The sequence below is a fragment of the Capsicum annuum genome, chromosome 9 (genome assembly GCF_002878395.1).
Source record: "Capsicum annuum cultivar UCD-10X-F1 chromosome 9, UCD10Xv1.1, whole genome shotgun sequence".
NCBI lineage: Eukaryota > Viridiplantae > Streptophyta > Magnoliopsida > Solanales > Solanaceae > Capsicum > Capsicum annuum.
Window position 1 is genome coordinate 60,566,983 of NC_061119.1, and position 18,117 is coordinate 60,585,099.

Sequence of the window (18,117 nt, forward strand, 5' to 3'; positions counted from 1 at the left end):
CACTGAAAAGAGCACCAAAAATATGATGAGTAAGTACTATGATCTGAGATAATTGAGACAGCGCACCATGCAACTTTATGACCTCCTGAAGGAATAACTTTGCATAGTTTTTGATAGAATAATTAGTCCTCACTGGCAAGAAGTGAGCACACTTAGTCATCCTATCCATGATGACACAAACGGAGTCACACTGATTCAGCGATCGTGGAAGAATGGTAACAAAATCCATATTAATTATCTCCCACTTCCACATTGGCAGTTCAATTTCTTAAAATAGCCCACCAGGCCTTATATGCTTCACCTTTACTTGTTGACACACCATACACTTAGCCACAAAGTTGTCTACATCTCGCTTCATGTTATTTCACCAATATATATCCTTGAGATCATGACGCATCTTTATTGAATCAGGATGAACCATATATCGCAATTCATGGACCTCATCTAAGATCCAGCCACGCAACCCATCAACATCGGGAACACACAACCTCCCTTGGTATGTCAAAATACTATCACCACCAATCTAGAAGGCCATCACATTATCCTTACCCACATCATCCTTGATCTTTATCAAGAGAGGGTCTAATACATGTTTTTTATTTATTTCAGAACCAAGAGATGATTGCATCAGCTATCGCACAAACACACCACCATCCTCAGAGTCCAAGAGACAAACTTCAAAGTTAGCCAAATGGTAGATATCTTTCACCAATTCCTACTTATCCTCATCCACATGAAATAAGCTACCCATAGATAACTTGCTAAGAGCATTAGAAATCACATTAGCTTTACCTACGTGGTAGTGAAGACTCGTGTTATAGTCTTTTGGCAACTCAATCCACCTTATTTGCTTGAGATTAAGCTCTTTCTGAGTGAATACATACTGCTGGATCTTGTGATTAGAAAAGATATCAACATGAACGTCATACAGATAGTGATGCCAAATTTTTAACGCGAACACCACGACTATCAATTCCAAGTTATGGGTCGGATAGTTCTTCTCATGAACCTTTAACTGCCTGGAGGCATAAGTAACCACCTTTCCATGTAGCATTAGTACAAAACTAATTCCCATTCAAGACACGTCATAATAGACCACAAAAGCATCAGTACCTTCGGGCAGGGCCAAGACTGGAGCCGAAGTCAACTTAAACTTTAGCTTTTTAAAACTATCCTCGCAAGAATCATACCACAAGAACTTTACCTTTTTCTAAGTCATCTTATTTAATGGGGAAACAATAGAAGAGAAACTTTCCACAAACCTTCTATAGTAATCGGCTACGCCCAAAAAACTTTGAATGTCGGTTGGAGTCGTGGGCCTAGGACACTTCTTAACTACCACAACCTTTTGTGGATCCACCATGATCTCTTCACTAGTTACAACATGACCCAAAAATGTAACAGCGTTCAACCAGAATTCACATTTTGAGAATTTAGCATACAATTATTGATCTTTCAAAGTCTGCAACATAATGTAAAGGTGATCGACATGATCCACCGCGCTCTTGGAATATACTAAAATGTCATCAATGAAGACAATCACGAACAAATCTAGAAACTAATAGAAAAATCTATTCATCAAGTCCATAAATGCCATCAGGGCATTGGTCAAGCCAAAAGACATGAACAAGAGCTCAAAGTACCCATACCGTGTATGGAAAACTGTCTTAGGGATATCCATTTCCCCAATTTTAATTGATAATACCCAGACCACAGATCGATCTTAGAGAAAAATTAGGCGCCCTGAAGTTGATCAAAGAGACCATCAATTCTCGAAATAGGGTACTAGCTTTTTACTGTCACCTTGTTCAACTGTCGATAATCAATCACATACAAAAGGAACCATCTTTCTTATGCATAAAAAAGATAGGTGTACCCTACGAGGATACACTCAGATAGATGAAACCCTTATCTAAAAAGTTTTTCAACTGCTCCTTGAGTTCCTTCAACTCAACTGGAGCCATTCTATACAGAGGGATAAAAATAGGATGAGTGTACAGAACAAGGTTAATACCAAAATTAATTTCCCTATCGAGGGGGACACCAGAGAGATCATCAGGGAAAACCTCAGAAAACTCATTTACCGCTGGGACAGAATGTAAGTACGTGCCTTCTAAGTTAGAATTTTTAACCCAAACAAAATGATATATACAACCTTTGAAAATTAATTTATGGGCTCTAATATATGATATGAACCTCCTCTTTGTCTCTTAGAAACTTCTCTCCCATTTAACAATTGTCTCCTTAGGGAATTTAAACATGACCTTATAGGTCTAACAATATAAAAAAGCATAGCATGAGTGCAACTAATCTATCCCCAAAATAACATCAAAGTCAACCATGTCTAACTCTATCAAGTCTACTAGAGTTTTTCTATTACCAATAATACCACACAACACCTATATACTCTTCTTGCAACTACAGAGTCGCCCATCAGGGTAGAAATAAAAAAAAGGTCTGATATACACTCAGGACCAAAACCAACATGCACAGCCATAAATGGGGTCACGTGGACCCCCGATCAAGTAAAAAGTACATATCATGGGAAAAAGGTTTCAACATACCAGTAACGACATCTGGTGAGAGTATAAATGTGGTTCTGACCAGTGCCAAATCCAAAAGTGGCACCCGCTGGTGCAGGAGCTGATGAAGAGAAAACAGGAACCTTGTTTTCCCCAGAAGCAACTCTAAAGTGATAATCCCGATGCATATGACAAATATAATCATAATTAAAAGATTGGTTCCTCCCATTCTCACACTGACTACGGTGGTGCTGACCACAAACTCTATAGAAAGAGTAAGATGGTGCTGACCAAGCCCCATTAGTGTGAGATTGGGCACCCTATGCCCTAGAAGCATCACTACCCTTAAAATGACGGTCGCTAGATGACTTGGTATAGGGAACACTAGCTGTCAAATAGGAGTTAGGACTCCTCTAACTCTTCTTCTTAGACCACTTTCCACTCTGTTGCTGGCCTCCTCCTTATTCTGAATACTAAAATTTCTTACTCTACCTTTCACCAATATCAGCTTACTTTTTTTCTCTTCTCCGACCTGCTGCATATAAACCAAAAACTAAGAGATATCCATGTCCTTAGTTAACAAAGCAGTCTTACTCTCCTGAATAAAGTCTCGAGACAACCAAGAATCAAACTTTCTCATCCTGGCCCTCATGCTAGATACCAACTCGGGAGCATATCGGGAAAATTGATGAAATTTCAAGGCATAATCCTTGACTGTCATTCTTTCTTGCTTTAAGTTAACAAATTTTTTCACTTTTAACTCCCTCAACTCCTGAGGAATGAAACGGTCCAAAAATGCACTAAAGAAATTATCCCACAAGGCAAAACCAGCATCTCCGCCTCTCAACTAATCCCACTCTTACTATTGGTACACCACACCTTCAATTTGTAGTTAGTAAACTTTACAGCTTCAATCTTCCAAGCATGTATAACCCCAAAGACCTTTTCCATATCATCAATAAAACTTTAAGGATCCTCCTCAGCCTTATCACCAGTAAATATCGGAGAATACAACCTCATAAATTGGCCAACCCTAGTATCCTTAGACGAACCCATAGCAATACTAGCAGAACTCATTTATTATTGCTGGGACATCACTAACTGAGTCAATAGGTTAATAGAGCAATGGCACTCAGCATTACTAATCTTCCCTTAGGGTAACTGAGTATGGGTGTAACTTTGCAAAGTAGGATCAGTGGGGATAGGTGGGACTCTACGAGGACAATTAGATGTAGTGACCATTGACCAGGTCTGGACCCCAGAAGTTGGATGAGCTCCATCCACATTATCTTTGGATGTGACAGAAGAGTTCACACATACATCAAATCTTCTTGGAAGCATGATCTAAAAGACGAACAAATAGAAATTGGAAGAATCCAAGACCTTAAATTTTATGTCCCAACATTAAAATAACAAGAAAGGGAAAACATTCCTAAATGTCTTATAGCCTCTCCCTTATAAGTGTGGAGCTTTACACACCCATAAAAGAGACTCTAATTGAAATGAATTTGTGGACACCCAATTGACCATGAACATAGGCTCTAATACCATCTTTGTCACAAATTAAACTAGGGTCTGGTTGTGTGATAGGTATCTCAAGTCCAACGTGGAATAAAGATCATCTCATTCACTAAATCGAACCAACACAACGTCCCTAAATGTCATATAAATTCCAAACATATAATAAGATGATATCTAATAGAACTAATGATAAGTCATGATATGTCTATACCAACCACCGATACCCAAAAAACCATCCGTCACCAAATAATCAACCAAACTACCTAGGTCCATAGTAATCTAAAAAAGCCTCTACAAAATCAAAAATAAATATCAGGACATGCCCTCTCAATAGCCAAAACCAATATCCAAAGAAATAGTCAACTCATAAAAAGAAAACCACAACATAAAATGGGGTCTTTCAAAGGATGAAAGTTTACCACTTAAATTTGACTTGCTAACTAATCATGAATCCAAGTCATTGAGCAGGAGATGTGGAAGTATGGTTGCTTCCTGCATCGTGTGGGGATATAGCATTTGAAGATAGTTAGTGGTTAGCGCGCTAGCATGTAACTCAGGGATAGAGGAACAAAATAATGCCACGATAATAGTTTAAAACCAATACATCATTCAATGCATAATATCATATGAACTTCATATATATATATATATATATAATATCTCATGTTGGGGTAGGGAGCAAGGCTTAGCATGAACTTCAAAAATCTTAACTTGGGTTGTGTAGCATAATCGTCATATGAAAAGGCACCCACGGGCTATATGGGCTTATCTCTTCCCTAACTAAAAGGGCCCTAGTACGTGTAGCCACACAAACCAGAGAATATCTATATCTGTATATACCTTTATAGGGGACTCAAACCTCTCGAAATAATCAAGGTGACTTAAGCACCAATGTCTCAATATGGGAAACTCGAACCTCCTATTCATATATTCAATACGGGGACTCAAACCTCCTGATCATTTAGACACCCATACCAGCTAGTGCGATTTCCAGTGATAGTTTTTCAAGACCTCCAATTTCATGACCCAGCTACACATCTCGCTCTTAAGTCCACTTTAAAACATTTAACATCTATCAACATTTATTAAATCTATTATACATATAGGCACCACATTGGTATCGTCATACCAGCCCCATTTGCAAGTGTATAATATGCCTTAACATTATTCTTATCAATTTAGGACTCAAACCTATTGTCCAAATAAGGACATTAAATTAATTCAACATTTGGGACCCGAGCCCATATTGTCAATCAAACCCCAAGTTTACAATCTAAATCAATTTATGGCCATTGAGGCCTTCATAAAGCCATTCATCATTCATTAACCGATTTATGCCAATGCATTAGTTCAACACACAATTCAATTTTGTGACATGGTTATTCTCATTAACAATTTCAGAAACCGGTTGAGGGTATACCATTATCAAGCTAATACCAAGACCAAAATTATCAATTTGGGGGTTAGCCATGACCCCTTAGTTAAATAACCATTCTCATGTGCCCACGTGTGCAAAAACCATATTCAAAGCATGAAAAATTATAATTAAACCATGGTAAAATATTAACCAATAATAAACATTCAAAATACTCAACCCTTATTTCAAAACCCATGCCAATGACTCATGATCGATACTTTAAATCATATGTTTTTATAAAATTAACAATAAGGGAAGAGTCGCATGCCTAAATCACAAAGATTTATAGAGAGAAATGGGCCCTTGAGCCCTTAGAAGACCAAATTGGTAAAACCCTAGCTTGACTTGCTTGAGAAGATTTAGAGAGAGTGTTTAATCCATTAAAGTGTTAAATGAATGTCCCAAAAGTTGTTTTATGGACATGGGGTTTAAAGGGTTTTAAATGGTAAATGTCTAAAGTATCCCCAACTTAAAAGTTGGAAAAGCATCGTCTTGGTTATGAGTCACCCATCCGCTCATAACATCACCTTACAACTCATTGCCATGATTCGTAACTAGGACAGTCTCCAGGACCTCCAACACTATTATCCTTATGACTCAACCATCCAACTCTTATCATGACACAATGACTCGTAGTGTCCTACTCATAACTAGAGCAGAACCAAATAGGATAAACACTGGGCATCCTATGATTTGATCATTATGACTTATAATGAGTCCTTATGGCTTATATCAAGCCACTCATACTCAGAGCATAATCCAGCCAACAACTTCCTTGATTTTGTTACGATTCATCCTAATGACTTATCATGAGTCGTTACAACTTGTGTCCCTAAGTTGTATCCTAGATAGAAACTCAACAACATCCACTGGATACCTTATGACTGGGTCACATGACCCGTTAAGACACCCCACAACTCGTGGGTCAAGTTGTAACCAAGGCAGTATCTCAAAGCTCAGGAAATTTTCAAAGGACAAAGTTTGAGGTATTTCACTTATGTGTCAAAGAATCTATGTATATTGTTTTTGATGAAGCTAATCACCCCTCTATGAAGTTGAGTATTGATGAAGAATAGGCTAATGATCTATAATCTAAAGACAATGTAAACACAACTCTGGAGCTGTCAAAAGATGAGCTAACTACAACCCTTCTAGAATCGACTTCCGCAGTTGAAACAGTCAAAACAAATATTCCCAGAGAATGGAAACACAATGCTAGCTATCCAAATGATTTTATCATCAGAAACCCAAACGATAGGAGCAGACAAGATCCTCATTGAGAAAGCAAGCGTCTATTGCCCTTGTGTCTCAAATTGAACTAAAGAAGACTAATGAGGCCCTCAAAGATGAATCCCAGGTCGAGGCCATGAAGGAAAAATTGAACCAATTCAAACGAAAAAAATTTTGGAGTCTAGTTGAAAGACCTAAGAACTGCTCAGAAATTAAAACTAGATGGGTCTACAAAAACAAATTGAATAATGAAGGTAAGGTTATTCGAAATAAGGAGAAACTTGTGGCTCAAGGTTACTCCCAACAAAAAGGTATTGATTATGATAAAACTTTTGCTCCGGTGTCAAGGCTAGAATCAATTTGCATTTTATTAGTTTTTTTCCTTCAAATGCTTTAAGTTATATCAAATGGACATCAAAAATGCCTTTCTAAATGAAATTATTCATGAATAATTTTTGTAAAACAACTAATCGGTTTTGAAAATCCATCCAATCCAAATCATGTTTTCAAATTATGAAAAGCACTCTACGGTCTCAAACAAGGTCCAAAGGCTTGGTATGAGAGGTTGAGTACTTTTCTGTTAGATAATAATTTTCAAAGAGGAAAAATTGATACAAATCTATTCATACAAAAACTTGATTAAAATCTTCTTATTGTGGAAATTTATGTTGATTGTATTATTTTCAGTAGTCGTAACATCTCCTTGTGTGAGAATTTTTCTAATCTGATGAAAAGAGAATTTGAATAAGTCTCATGGGAGAGCTCATATTTTTCTTAGGTTTATAAATCAAGTAAACACCCAAAGGTACCTTCATTAGTCAAGCTAAATACACCAAGGAGCTTATCAAAAATTTTGGTATGGAAAAAGAAAAGACTAATGGAACCCAAATGAGTCCATCCACAAGTCTTGATTCAGACTCAGACGAAAAAGACATTGATGAAAAGACGTACAAGGGAATGATTGGATCAATCCTTTACTTGACCACCAGTCAACCAGACATTATGTTCAGTGTGTGCAAATATGTAAGGTTCCAGTTAGCTCCCAAAGAGTCCCATCTGACTGCTGTCAAAAGAATAATTTGTTATCTCATTGAAACACAGGACACTGGACTACGGTATCCCTGCTCCTCTTATTTTGGCTTAATTGGATATTCAAATGTTGACTTTGAAGGTGATAAAAATGATAGAAAAATCACTAGTGGAATATGCCAAATTCTTAGTGATGTTCTAATTTCATGGAATAGCAATAAACAAACTTCAGTTGCCTTATCAACAACTGAAGCCGAATATATAGCCTTTGGAGGTTATGGTACTCAAATTTTATGGATTATGCATCAACTACTTGATTTTTAATTTGTATTTTGAATATGTATCTATAAAGTGTGAGAATACCAGTGTTATTAGTTTGTATAAATATATTATGCATCATTCCATGGCTAAGCACATTGATATTAAACATCATTTTATACGAGATCATGTACTCGTATAAAATGGGACTTTTCTCTAGCATTTGTTAATTCTAAAAATCAATTAGCAGACATTTTTACCAACCCCCTTTTAGAAGAAAGATTTTGTTTCCTTAGAAAAAGACTTGGTATTATTAGTATTAATGACATACAAGTTTTATCTTTGAAAAGTTTATACTTTGAAAAGAATTACTATTTTTCTTTTCTGAAAATTGATTTTTAAAATAAAGGGGTGTCATCATTACTTTCACTGCTTCGTACACCACCTCTGTTGCCACTATATATTTTTACCTTCCCAACATCCCCCTTCTACCGTTCTTTCACTTTCAAAAGTTGCCTCTCTCACTTCACTCCTCTTCATCTTCCCTCGGTCCAGTCCTCTTTCTTACCTATCCATCCTTTTATCTTCTTCTTCATCCTTTTAAAACTCTTATTCAAACCTTTTTTTCGATGACCAGAACTCGCACCATGGCTGGTATTTCCAAATCTCTTCCCAAACTACTCTCCGATAATCATGTTCTTCTCTCCAAATCCTCTGATAAATCTTTGTCCGATTTGCAACAGTCAACTATCATAAAAAATGTCCAGCCCCCATCCCATTCTTCTCAGTCAAAGAAACTTATCCTAACTTCCTAAACACCTACCCTTCCGAAGATATGCACAAATTTTGGATATGATCGCAAAAAGAAGAGTTTTCTGCCTTCAAAATTCATTTTATTATACCTGGTCGGGTAATTAATCTCGGTTAATTAAAGGAAGCCCTTTGCAATATCAGTCACTTATTTAAATTTTAATAGTTGTCACTAGTCTTTTGTCTATGTGAACTTGAAGATTATGAGGATCCCATTAGAATTTTTTATGCCAATCTCTGCCTCTCTCCCGACAACGGCGAACTTGAGACTCTTGTACTTGGCACAAGAATCATACTAAATGATTTTATATTTGAAAAGGTATTTGATACAAAGTTTTCTGGTGTAATCCACTTTATGAATGGCTCCTGGCCAGAGGATTTTGAAATTAGCTTTGAAAAAGCTAAAAAGTTCATGTTTAACTTGGACACGATGTCTGCCGATTTTGGTCCCTTGTCTCTATGTTTTAAGTACCGCATCATGGCACATGTCATCGCCACCACACTGATTTCAAGGAAGGGATCCCTCAGTAACATTGCCTGTCGAGATGTGTTTGTCTTGTATTGCATGGTGAAAAAGCACAAGATAATTTGGATTGCTTGGATCCGTGAATATATGCTTGAGAGTGCGGTGGATGTTTTTCCCTCTGTTAGTTTGCTGTATGAATTGTTGATTACTCGAATTCTCCTGTATTACTCGATTGACCTCTCAACATACCTCTTGGTTGAAGTCTTCGCTACTTATGACTCCAAAACTTTTGCTAACATGGGATATGTCTTGGTAAAAAATGAATGGTGCAAGAAGGACTCTTCCCGAGCAAAATCTAATCTCCCCAAGGTAATCAAGTCTATTTCTAACCCCATGTTCCCTGTATTGAAGGAACTGGAGTACCTTAAAAATCACTTCAAAACTAATAGAAATGAGTAATGTTGCTTCAGGAGTCGACTTCCAAGCTTCTAGATCTTGGGAAGAGCATAAACACAGATATAGGCACGGTCCGGCTGACACTCGATGGTTTTAAACAAGAAGGCATCAAACTGTTCACCAGAGTGTTTACTCACATAGACTCCCTCAAGTCTCAAGTTAACTTTTCAAATTATGATCTTGTTATATCTGTCCGAAACTCCTACTTCTACCTTTTTATAAACGTTGAAAAATCTTATGACAAATTCTGACATAATATGCACAAGAGCCTCACATATTTCCTAGCCAAGCAGTGAACGATGACTTTTAATCAAAAGGGGATCCGAACCCCTTTTTTGGGTTGTAAAATGATTTTTACACACTTTTGCTTTACTTTTGTTTATTTTGTTTAATTCTTTAGTATTTACTTAGACTGTTTAACTGCCATGTATCTACTTCCTTTTTTTTTATCTCTTATGGTGTTCTTTTTTATTATGTCAAAAGGGGTAGAAAGCAATATCAGAGGTGTCTGCAAGACAGGTGGAGCAAGTCGACTATCAAAGGATGAGAGTCCACTGATGGTTCCTGAAATTTAGGGGGAGCAATTCGACTATCAAAGGATAAGATTCAACTGATGCTCAAAGAAAATAGGAACATCAAAGGTGCTTGCAAGATAGGGGATCACATCATCAATAACATGGAAGTCAACTGATGTTTATTGTTTGTCATTATCAAAAGGGGGAGATAGTTAGCCCCATATTTTCACTATATATTTTAATAAAGACAAACTAATAAAAAAAATATCTTGTGGGGTACACCAAAGATACAAAGAATCAAGAAAAATCAATCTAGGAAGAAAATAAGTATCTACTCATAAGAAATCCAGCTCCAAGATTGGAAAAATATCAATCATGGAGATTAGTGGCATCCGAGTTTTATGGCAAGCAAATCAATCAAGACAAGAGCAAAAGAAAAGTAAAACTAAAGTATCACTCATGGAGATACTGCCTCCCAGAATTATGGCAAAACGAGTCAATCAAGATGAAGAGCAAAAAGAAAGAAGAACACACCCTCTACATGGACATATCTGATATGTACATGTATGACTGTGAAAACTACACCATATATGGACATACGTTATGGTGTCATTCCTAAATCAAGGAATCAATTCACATCCTTAATTGAGAAGAAATATCTTGGGTTTTCTTATGAAGAATAGAAGCAAAAGCAGTTGAAGATTATAAAAGAGAAGACCAAATACTGAAACACTTATGCAACTTCAAGAAAGGATCTTGGAGTGTCTCAATCTTAGTCTCACAATACTTTGTACTTCTAAGTTACAATAGTTATACAAAGAATAAGATCGAGTTAAATTTGTGATACAAACTGAGGCTGTGTCACAAGATCTGAAGAATAAAATAAGTCTTCAGAACTTGTTCATCACCATTGTACTCGAACTCCACTTTGAAAGATCTAAGGAAACTTGAAACCCAAGGAGACTAAAAGTAGGCACCATATTGGTGTTTCGAACCAGGATAAATCTTCGTGTTTTCTATTTCAAGTTGCTCATTTACTCATTTGTTTATTGAGATCTAATCGTGTTCGTTAAGTATATTGATTCGCAGGTAAGTCAACTGTAAAGACTCAACAGTCGACTTACGGAAATTTTCAATTCACCCCCCTCCCCCTTTAGAATTTAAGTAGGTTGATAGCATATTTGTTTCTATAACTCTAGGTTCCATCGTATAGGATCTTCATAAATAAAATCTTTAAACTTTAATTATTTTTAAATATAGATTTTTAAGAAACAATTGTCGTATAATATAATATAAAATTAAATTTTAAAAACTATAAATTTAAAATTTTTACTCTTATAAATCAAAGGCGAAACATCTTTCCCTTGCTCTACTCCTTTTGATAATTGAAAGTATAGAATTTAATTAAAGTATTAATAGATTATGTATTTGTTTGAATCAAAATTAAGCAACAGCTTTTTATTCTGATATTTGTTATTTTGACAAAATATTAACATTCTTATTTTTCATAATATTGGGTCCGTGCTGGCACAAGCATTCCCCTCTAGTTATAATGGTGAAATAAAATTAACTTTTGCCAAAAATCAAAATCCATATATACAGAATTCAAAACAAAAATTAAATATTTCAACAACACAATTATGCGTATACTCCCTCCATCTAACAATACTTGTCTACTATTAACCTAGCACACGAATTAAGAAATAATAAATAACAAAGGTAATTCTACAATATCATTCTTTGAATATAATTAACTTATTAATTGGAAAATGCATTGTATAATGAATTATATTTAATACCAACGACAAAATGAACACAAATACATAAATTATTCATTGATTTTTCAAACTAAATAAATATTGTTGAATGTGTATTTTTAGTATAGTGGGCAATTATTGTCGAGAAAAGAGTGAGGAGCTAATATCAAAGTTTGGCCACACATGGACAGCCTAATTAATTAACAAATAATTAGGCTAAATCTAATAGATAAGATCACCGGATGACTATTTTGCTTAATTATCCCTTAATCTTACCATTCCTAACGATATGCGACTTTTATAACATACGCATATAATTCAATTCCTAATAGGCTTCTGCAATTTAAGTGTCCAATTGATCATAAATATCTTTCATTTTTTACGAAATAATGTTCTCAAAATTTTTTTGAACGTAGAATTTTGTTATCATTTTCTGAAAATCAGCTAGTTGTCTGAAATTGAATGAAACTCAAAAGACTTCAAAAAGCTAATCCCTTCATTTCGTTATCCTTGGTCTTTTTTACTAAAAATAATTGTTTCAATTTACTTGTTTAATTCTGAAATCAAGAGAATTTTATACTTGTTTAATTCTGAAATCAAGAGAAGTTTATCATGTTCTTTCAATAATATCTCTGTCACTAAATAATTATATAAAATAATACTTAAATTTATATTTTCAAAATATTATTAATAAGGCAAATTAGTAAAAATAGGCCTTTAATAAATATTTTTTTAAAGAAAATATAAAATCAAAAGGGCTAAGTAAAATGAAATTAATGAGAGTATTTTACAATTTCACACCAAATTACTTGCAAAAATTAAAAAATAAATAACTTTAGTTCTTGTTCTTATCTAGACACAATTCCAACTTAAATATATCATTTTCAACATTCTTCCAAACACTGTTCTTTTCAAATTTCACAACTTTTATATCAAACAGCCACTTATTTATTGTGCCGAAAGAATATTGATTAAGAAAGCAGTTTAAGGCAGGGGAAAAGTAATTGCACGATGACAACGGTGTCTAAGAACTAAAAAGTAGGCTAATTGAATTGTTATGGACTTTCAACTACTTGGACCCCTCTTCTACAAGACTACAACTACTTAAAACTCATTATAATGGTTCTCCTTTCCCCAAGCCCCACCCCCCCCCATCCCTCTCTCCCCCCTAACAATATCCCTTCTCAACTTCATAATAAAGAGTTTTAAGTTCTCTACACAGACGTCACTAGCTAGAAGCATATTAAGGATCTAATAATCGACATCACTAGAAGTATATTAAGGATTTAAACAGATTAGTTTCACTTTTAAGATTTTTAGTATTATATTCATTGTTTTGTACTTTTAAAATTATGAATTTAAACTTAATACTTGTCAAAATTTATGGGTTTTCACATATAATTAGTGCTTAGAGTAAAAGGACATTAGATTTGATAAAACCATTACCAGAAAGTTGCATAGCCACATTACTAGAAAGTTGCATAGCCACTAGAGTTTTATTTTACAGCATCAAGTTAGGTTGATTTATAATATATATTTTCTTTGTCTCAATTTATGTGAATTTATTTGGCTAGATCTGGGAATATAGTTTAAGAATGAAAGGATTTTTAAAATTTATGGTGCGAAATAAGTTATAGATATTGAGTGATTATAACCCATCTTATAAGCTCAATTATTACTAGATAAAAGAAAAAATCAAGTATCTTACATTAGGAGGGAGAAAGTAACAAGTAACTTAATCTCTGTAACAAGTCTCATGATATGATTATTTAGAATTATTTACACCACCAACATTTGCAACTTAATTAAACCCATAAATTAATAAAGAAAAAGAAACACTTATTTTCAACCACATGACACATTCATGGTTAGACTAGAACAACAATTATTACATGGCCATCCTTTCCCATGTCTTTTTAAACCCCTTCTCTTCACATAACCCAAACACACACACACACACAAAATCTCCCATTCTTCCTTCTCCCACCCACCCATACTTCCCTAAACAATAATAACTTAGAGGGGGAAATGGGTGTTCTTCCCCATTTTGAACCAATCTCAAAATGTAGCAAAGATATTAATAGATCAAATCAAACAATTGCATCTGATTTAGATGGAACTCTCTTAGTATCAACAAGTGCATTTCCTTATTTCTTTCTTATTGCCTTAGAAGCTGGTAGCCTTATAAGGGCATTATTACTACTATTATTTGTTCCATTTGTCTACTTTGTTTACATATTCATATCAGAATCTATTGCCATCGAAACCTTAATCTTCATTTCCTTTGCTGGATTAAAGATTAAAGACATCGAAATCGTGTCTAGGGCTGTTTTACCTAAGTTTTATTCTGAGGATGTCCATCCACAAACTTGGAAAGTGTTCAATTCTTTTGGAAAGAGATATATTGTTACTGCTAATCCAAAAATTATGGTTGAACATTTTGCTAAGCACTTTTTAGGTGCTGATAAGGTTCTTGGTACAGAATTAGAAGTTTCTAAATCTGGACGTGCAACTGGCTTTGTAAGAAAACCAGGTGTTCTTGTTGGAGAACATAAAAGGGCTGCTCTTCTTAAGGAATTTGGCACAAATGTACCTGATTTAGGACTTGGAGATAGAGACACTGATTACAATTTCATGTCCATATGCAAGGTAAACTTTATTATTAACTTATATATACTTTAATTCTTATGTTATCAGTATATTTTAACAGGTTGTCACAAGTAATTAACATTCCTTACATATTGTTCATGTTATAATCCCACTTTTTTTGACGATCGCGTATAATATTGTTTAGATGATCTGATAGGGTAAGAATACTCCTACTCAAAACAAGTAATTAACATGACTTATATACTGTTCATGTTGTAATCCTACTTTAATAGATGATCTCGTGTATTTATCTCTTAGATAATATGATAGTGTAAGAATTAATCTACTCTATCTAATTTTACTATTTCTCATGTCCTTTTCTCTCGAAGTTGTCTAATTATATAGGCAGTACTATATCTATATTAATTTTAATTTGGTGGGGTTGGTAAGAAGTTATAGTGTTCTTGATTTATTTTCACGGGGTTTCTTTAATTTTCGTTTTTGTTAGATCATTATCCAATCGTTATTAACAGTACGTATAAAACGTACACATGCATTAACATGGAAATATACACAAACTTGCTTTCCCAGTCCATTTTTACTTGTTTATATTGATTTGGTACATAATTAAAAAGCAATAAATAAAATAATATAATATTACCCTTTCAACATGCTCCTTGTCCAATTATACTTATTCACTATTTAACTTGATATACATATTAATAAACTGTAAAAAAATAGATATATTTTTACTATATCATTCTTTGAATATAATAAAATCAATTTCTTAAAAAATGCATTGAATGATAAATAATATTTAATAATAAAGATAAAATAAGTACAAAGGGGTAAAATGTCCATTAATTTTCCAAATTGGCAAGCATTACTAGACATTTATTTTTAGTATAGTTAACAAGTAAAAACGGATGAAGGGAGTATAGATTCATTATTTGGAAAATGCATTGGGAATAATTATATTTAATAATAAGGATAAATTTAAAATTAAGTGATAATTATCTCTTCTTTTTTTCAAACTAGACAAGTAATATCTATTTGTAGTATAAATACGGACAGAGCGAATATATACTTAAAAAATATGCTGCATCTTTTGTTGTAGCGTATAGAAATTTGTATGATCAGAGCACCAATTTTTTATGAGAAAGACCAGAAAAAAAGGGTTGATCTTATGACCTGCTGTACCTACCTAAATAGTAATTTGTTTGCTTGTATAGTTATTCCTTTCTTCAACAAATTCTTTTTTCACTATTATTTGTATAGACCTGGCTATATTGATGACATTTATTTCAAGAAACTAGCAAAATAGACAGGCCATCATACATCTTTTACTTTCCACCTCATTTTTCATTTAAGATGTACCTCAAAGGATTACATACCAAACCCATGAGTCTTAATTTCTCCCAACTCTCTCCGTAGGGGGGACCAAAGAGGATGAACATATAATGTAACTGCCTACAGAATTATAGTGTAAAATAATTTCTACATGATTAGGTCGTCTTATTTATTAGAGTTATTATAATTGGGCATACCTTCTAACAGGTTAAATTACTCAAATTGTTACAAAAGTTATACTTTTAGTTAATTTAAGATGAACCCTTGTACTTTTACTTACTTTTCATGATAAATTAAGCCAATTCAATTAAAAGAGCATTGTGTTACTCCTTTCATTTTATTTTATGTGAGACTGTTTTTTTATTAGTTCGTTTCCAAAAAAAAAAAAAAGTTCTAACTAAAAACTTCTCATATTAACCTTAATTAAAAGCTTTTATAGTAACATATAAATGTTATGAAATTGTTTAAAGCCATAAATTTTCAAAGTCTTAGTCTTACTATCACACTACAAATATTCTGTTTCTTACTTTAATTTGTAACGAGTCAAATTGTCACTTAAATTAAAATGGAAGAAGGATGTTACTTTTATGTTCCTAAAATAAGACTGTAACTTACGTATATTTTTCTATTTAACTCACTTAATTATGTGAATATTATTGCAGGAGGGGTACATGGTCCCAAGAACCAAAATAGAACCCCTAGCAAGAAATAAACTCTTAAGTCCAGTCATTTTCCATGAAGGTCGTTTTGTACAAAGGCCTACACCACTTATGGCACTCTTAACATTCTTATGGATGCCAATAGGCATAATTCTCTCCATTCTTAGAGTATATCTTAATATCCCTTTACCAGAAAAAATTGTTAGATACAATTATACGATCCTTGGTATTAAACTTATTGTCAAAGGTACCCCTCCACCACCCCCTAAAGATGGCCAACGTGGGGTACTTTTTGTGTGCAACCATAGAACTATACTAGACCCTGTTGTCACAGCTGTTGCACTAGGAAGAAAAATTAGTTGTGTTACATATAGTATTAGTAAGTTCTCCGAGATGATTTCACCGATTAAAGCCGTGGCGTTGTCAAGAGAGAGGGAGAAAGATGCCGCACATATTAAGCAATTGCTTGAAGAAGGTGATTTGGTAATATGTCCTGAGGGTACAACTTGTAGGGAACCATTCTTGTTGAGATTTAGTGCACTTTTTGCTGAATTGACTGATAGAATTGTGCCAGTGGCAATTAACACAAAACAAAGTGTGTTCAATGGGACTACTGTCCGTGGGTACAAATTCTTGGATCCTTATTTTGTTTTCATGAATCCAAGGCCAACTTATGAGATCACTTTCTTGAATCAACTCCCTCCTGAGCTCAATTGTACCAACGGCGGAAAATCGGCTATTGAAGTTGCTAATTATATTCAGAAAGTTCTCGGTGGTACTCTGGGGTTCGAGTGTACTAATTTGACAAGGAGGGACAAGTACGCCGTACTGGCTGGCACAGACGGTCGTGTTCCAACAAAGGAAAAGGAGAAGGAGAAAGAGAAGAACGGAGGAAATAAATAAGTGAATTAGTATATGTAATGGACTGTTTTCTACTTCGTTTTTGCATTTTACCCATGTCTACTGTTTATTAGTCTTCATCATGGAAAACAAAAAGGAAAGGAACAAAGATTGAAAAGGAAAACATTAAAAAAGAAACAAGAGAAATATTGCTTATATTGTGATCATGCATGATGATGATTTTTATCAATAATATATGGTTAATATGTATATTATTTTGATTGGAATGTACAAGTGAATCTTAAATGCAATTTTTATTATTGATTGTGTGAATTAATTGCTAGTATAATCACACATTTCTATAAGAACTTTCCATACTTGTCTTATGTGAATCGATCTTTAATTGTATGTCATTTATATAATATATTTTCTATAATAACATTTCGTTGTTACAATTAAAATATCGGTACAAATAACATTATTATAAAGAAATTTAACTGTAGTTGATATTGGAGTAAGCAATAAGTTGGTTATATGTGTCCATGCAGATTAAATAAAGCCATTTTCAGTGCTTTATCTTAAGGCATGGCACAAATAGAGTAATGATGACTAGTGGTTGCTGTTAAATTTCCAAACATAAATAACTGGCAAGCCGTGCCTAAATTCAGACAAGACTAGAAGTTTCATGTTCAACTGCT

The 18,117-nt window shown here is 34.1% G+C and overlaps 1 protein-coding gene across 1 annotated transcript; it reads left to right on the forward strand.

Moving 5' to 3' along the window:
• Positions 1-13,878: 13,878 nt before the first annotated feature.
• Positions 13,879-17,756, forward strand: LOC107842762 (glycerol-3-phosphate 2-O-acyltransferase 6). The gene is made up of 2 exons (XM_016686744.2): positions 13,879-14,630; positions 16,583-17,756. The coding sequence occupies exons 1-2, from the start codon at positions 14,010-14,012 to the stop codon at positions 17,480-17,482; spliced, it is 1,521 nt and encodes a 506-aa protein (XP_016542230.2). The 5' UTR covers positions 13,879-14,009; the 3' UTR covers positions 17,483-17,756.
• The last annotated feature ends 361 nt before the right edge of the window (positions 17,757-18,117 follow it).

Excerpts from the sequence above, each read along its gene's own strand:
- LOC107842762 (XM_016686744.2), top strand. The coding sequence starts at position 14,010 with ATGGGTGTTCTTCCCCATTTTGAACCAATCTCAAAATGTAGCAAAGAT. Across the intron at positions 14,631-16,582 it reads ATTTCATGTCCATATGCAAG|GAGGGGTACATGGTCCCAAG; the intron begins GTAAACTTTATT and ends ATATTATTGCAG.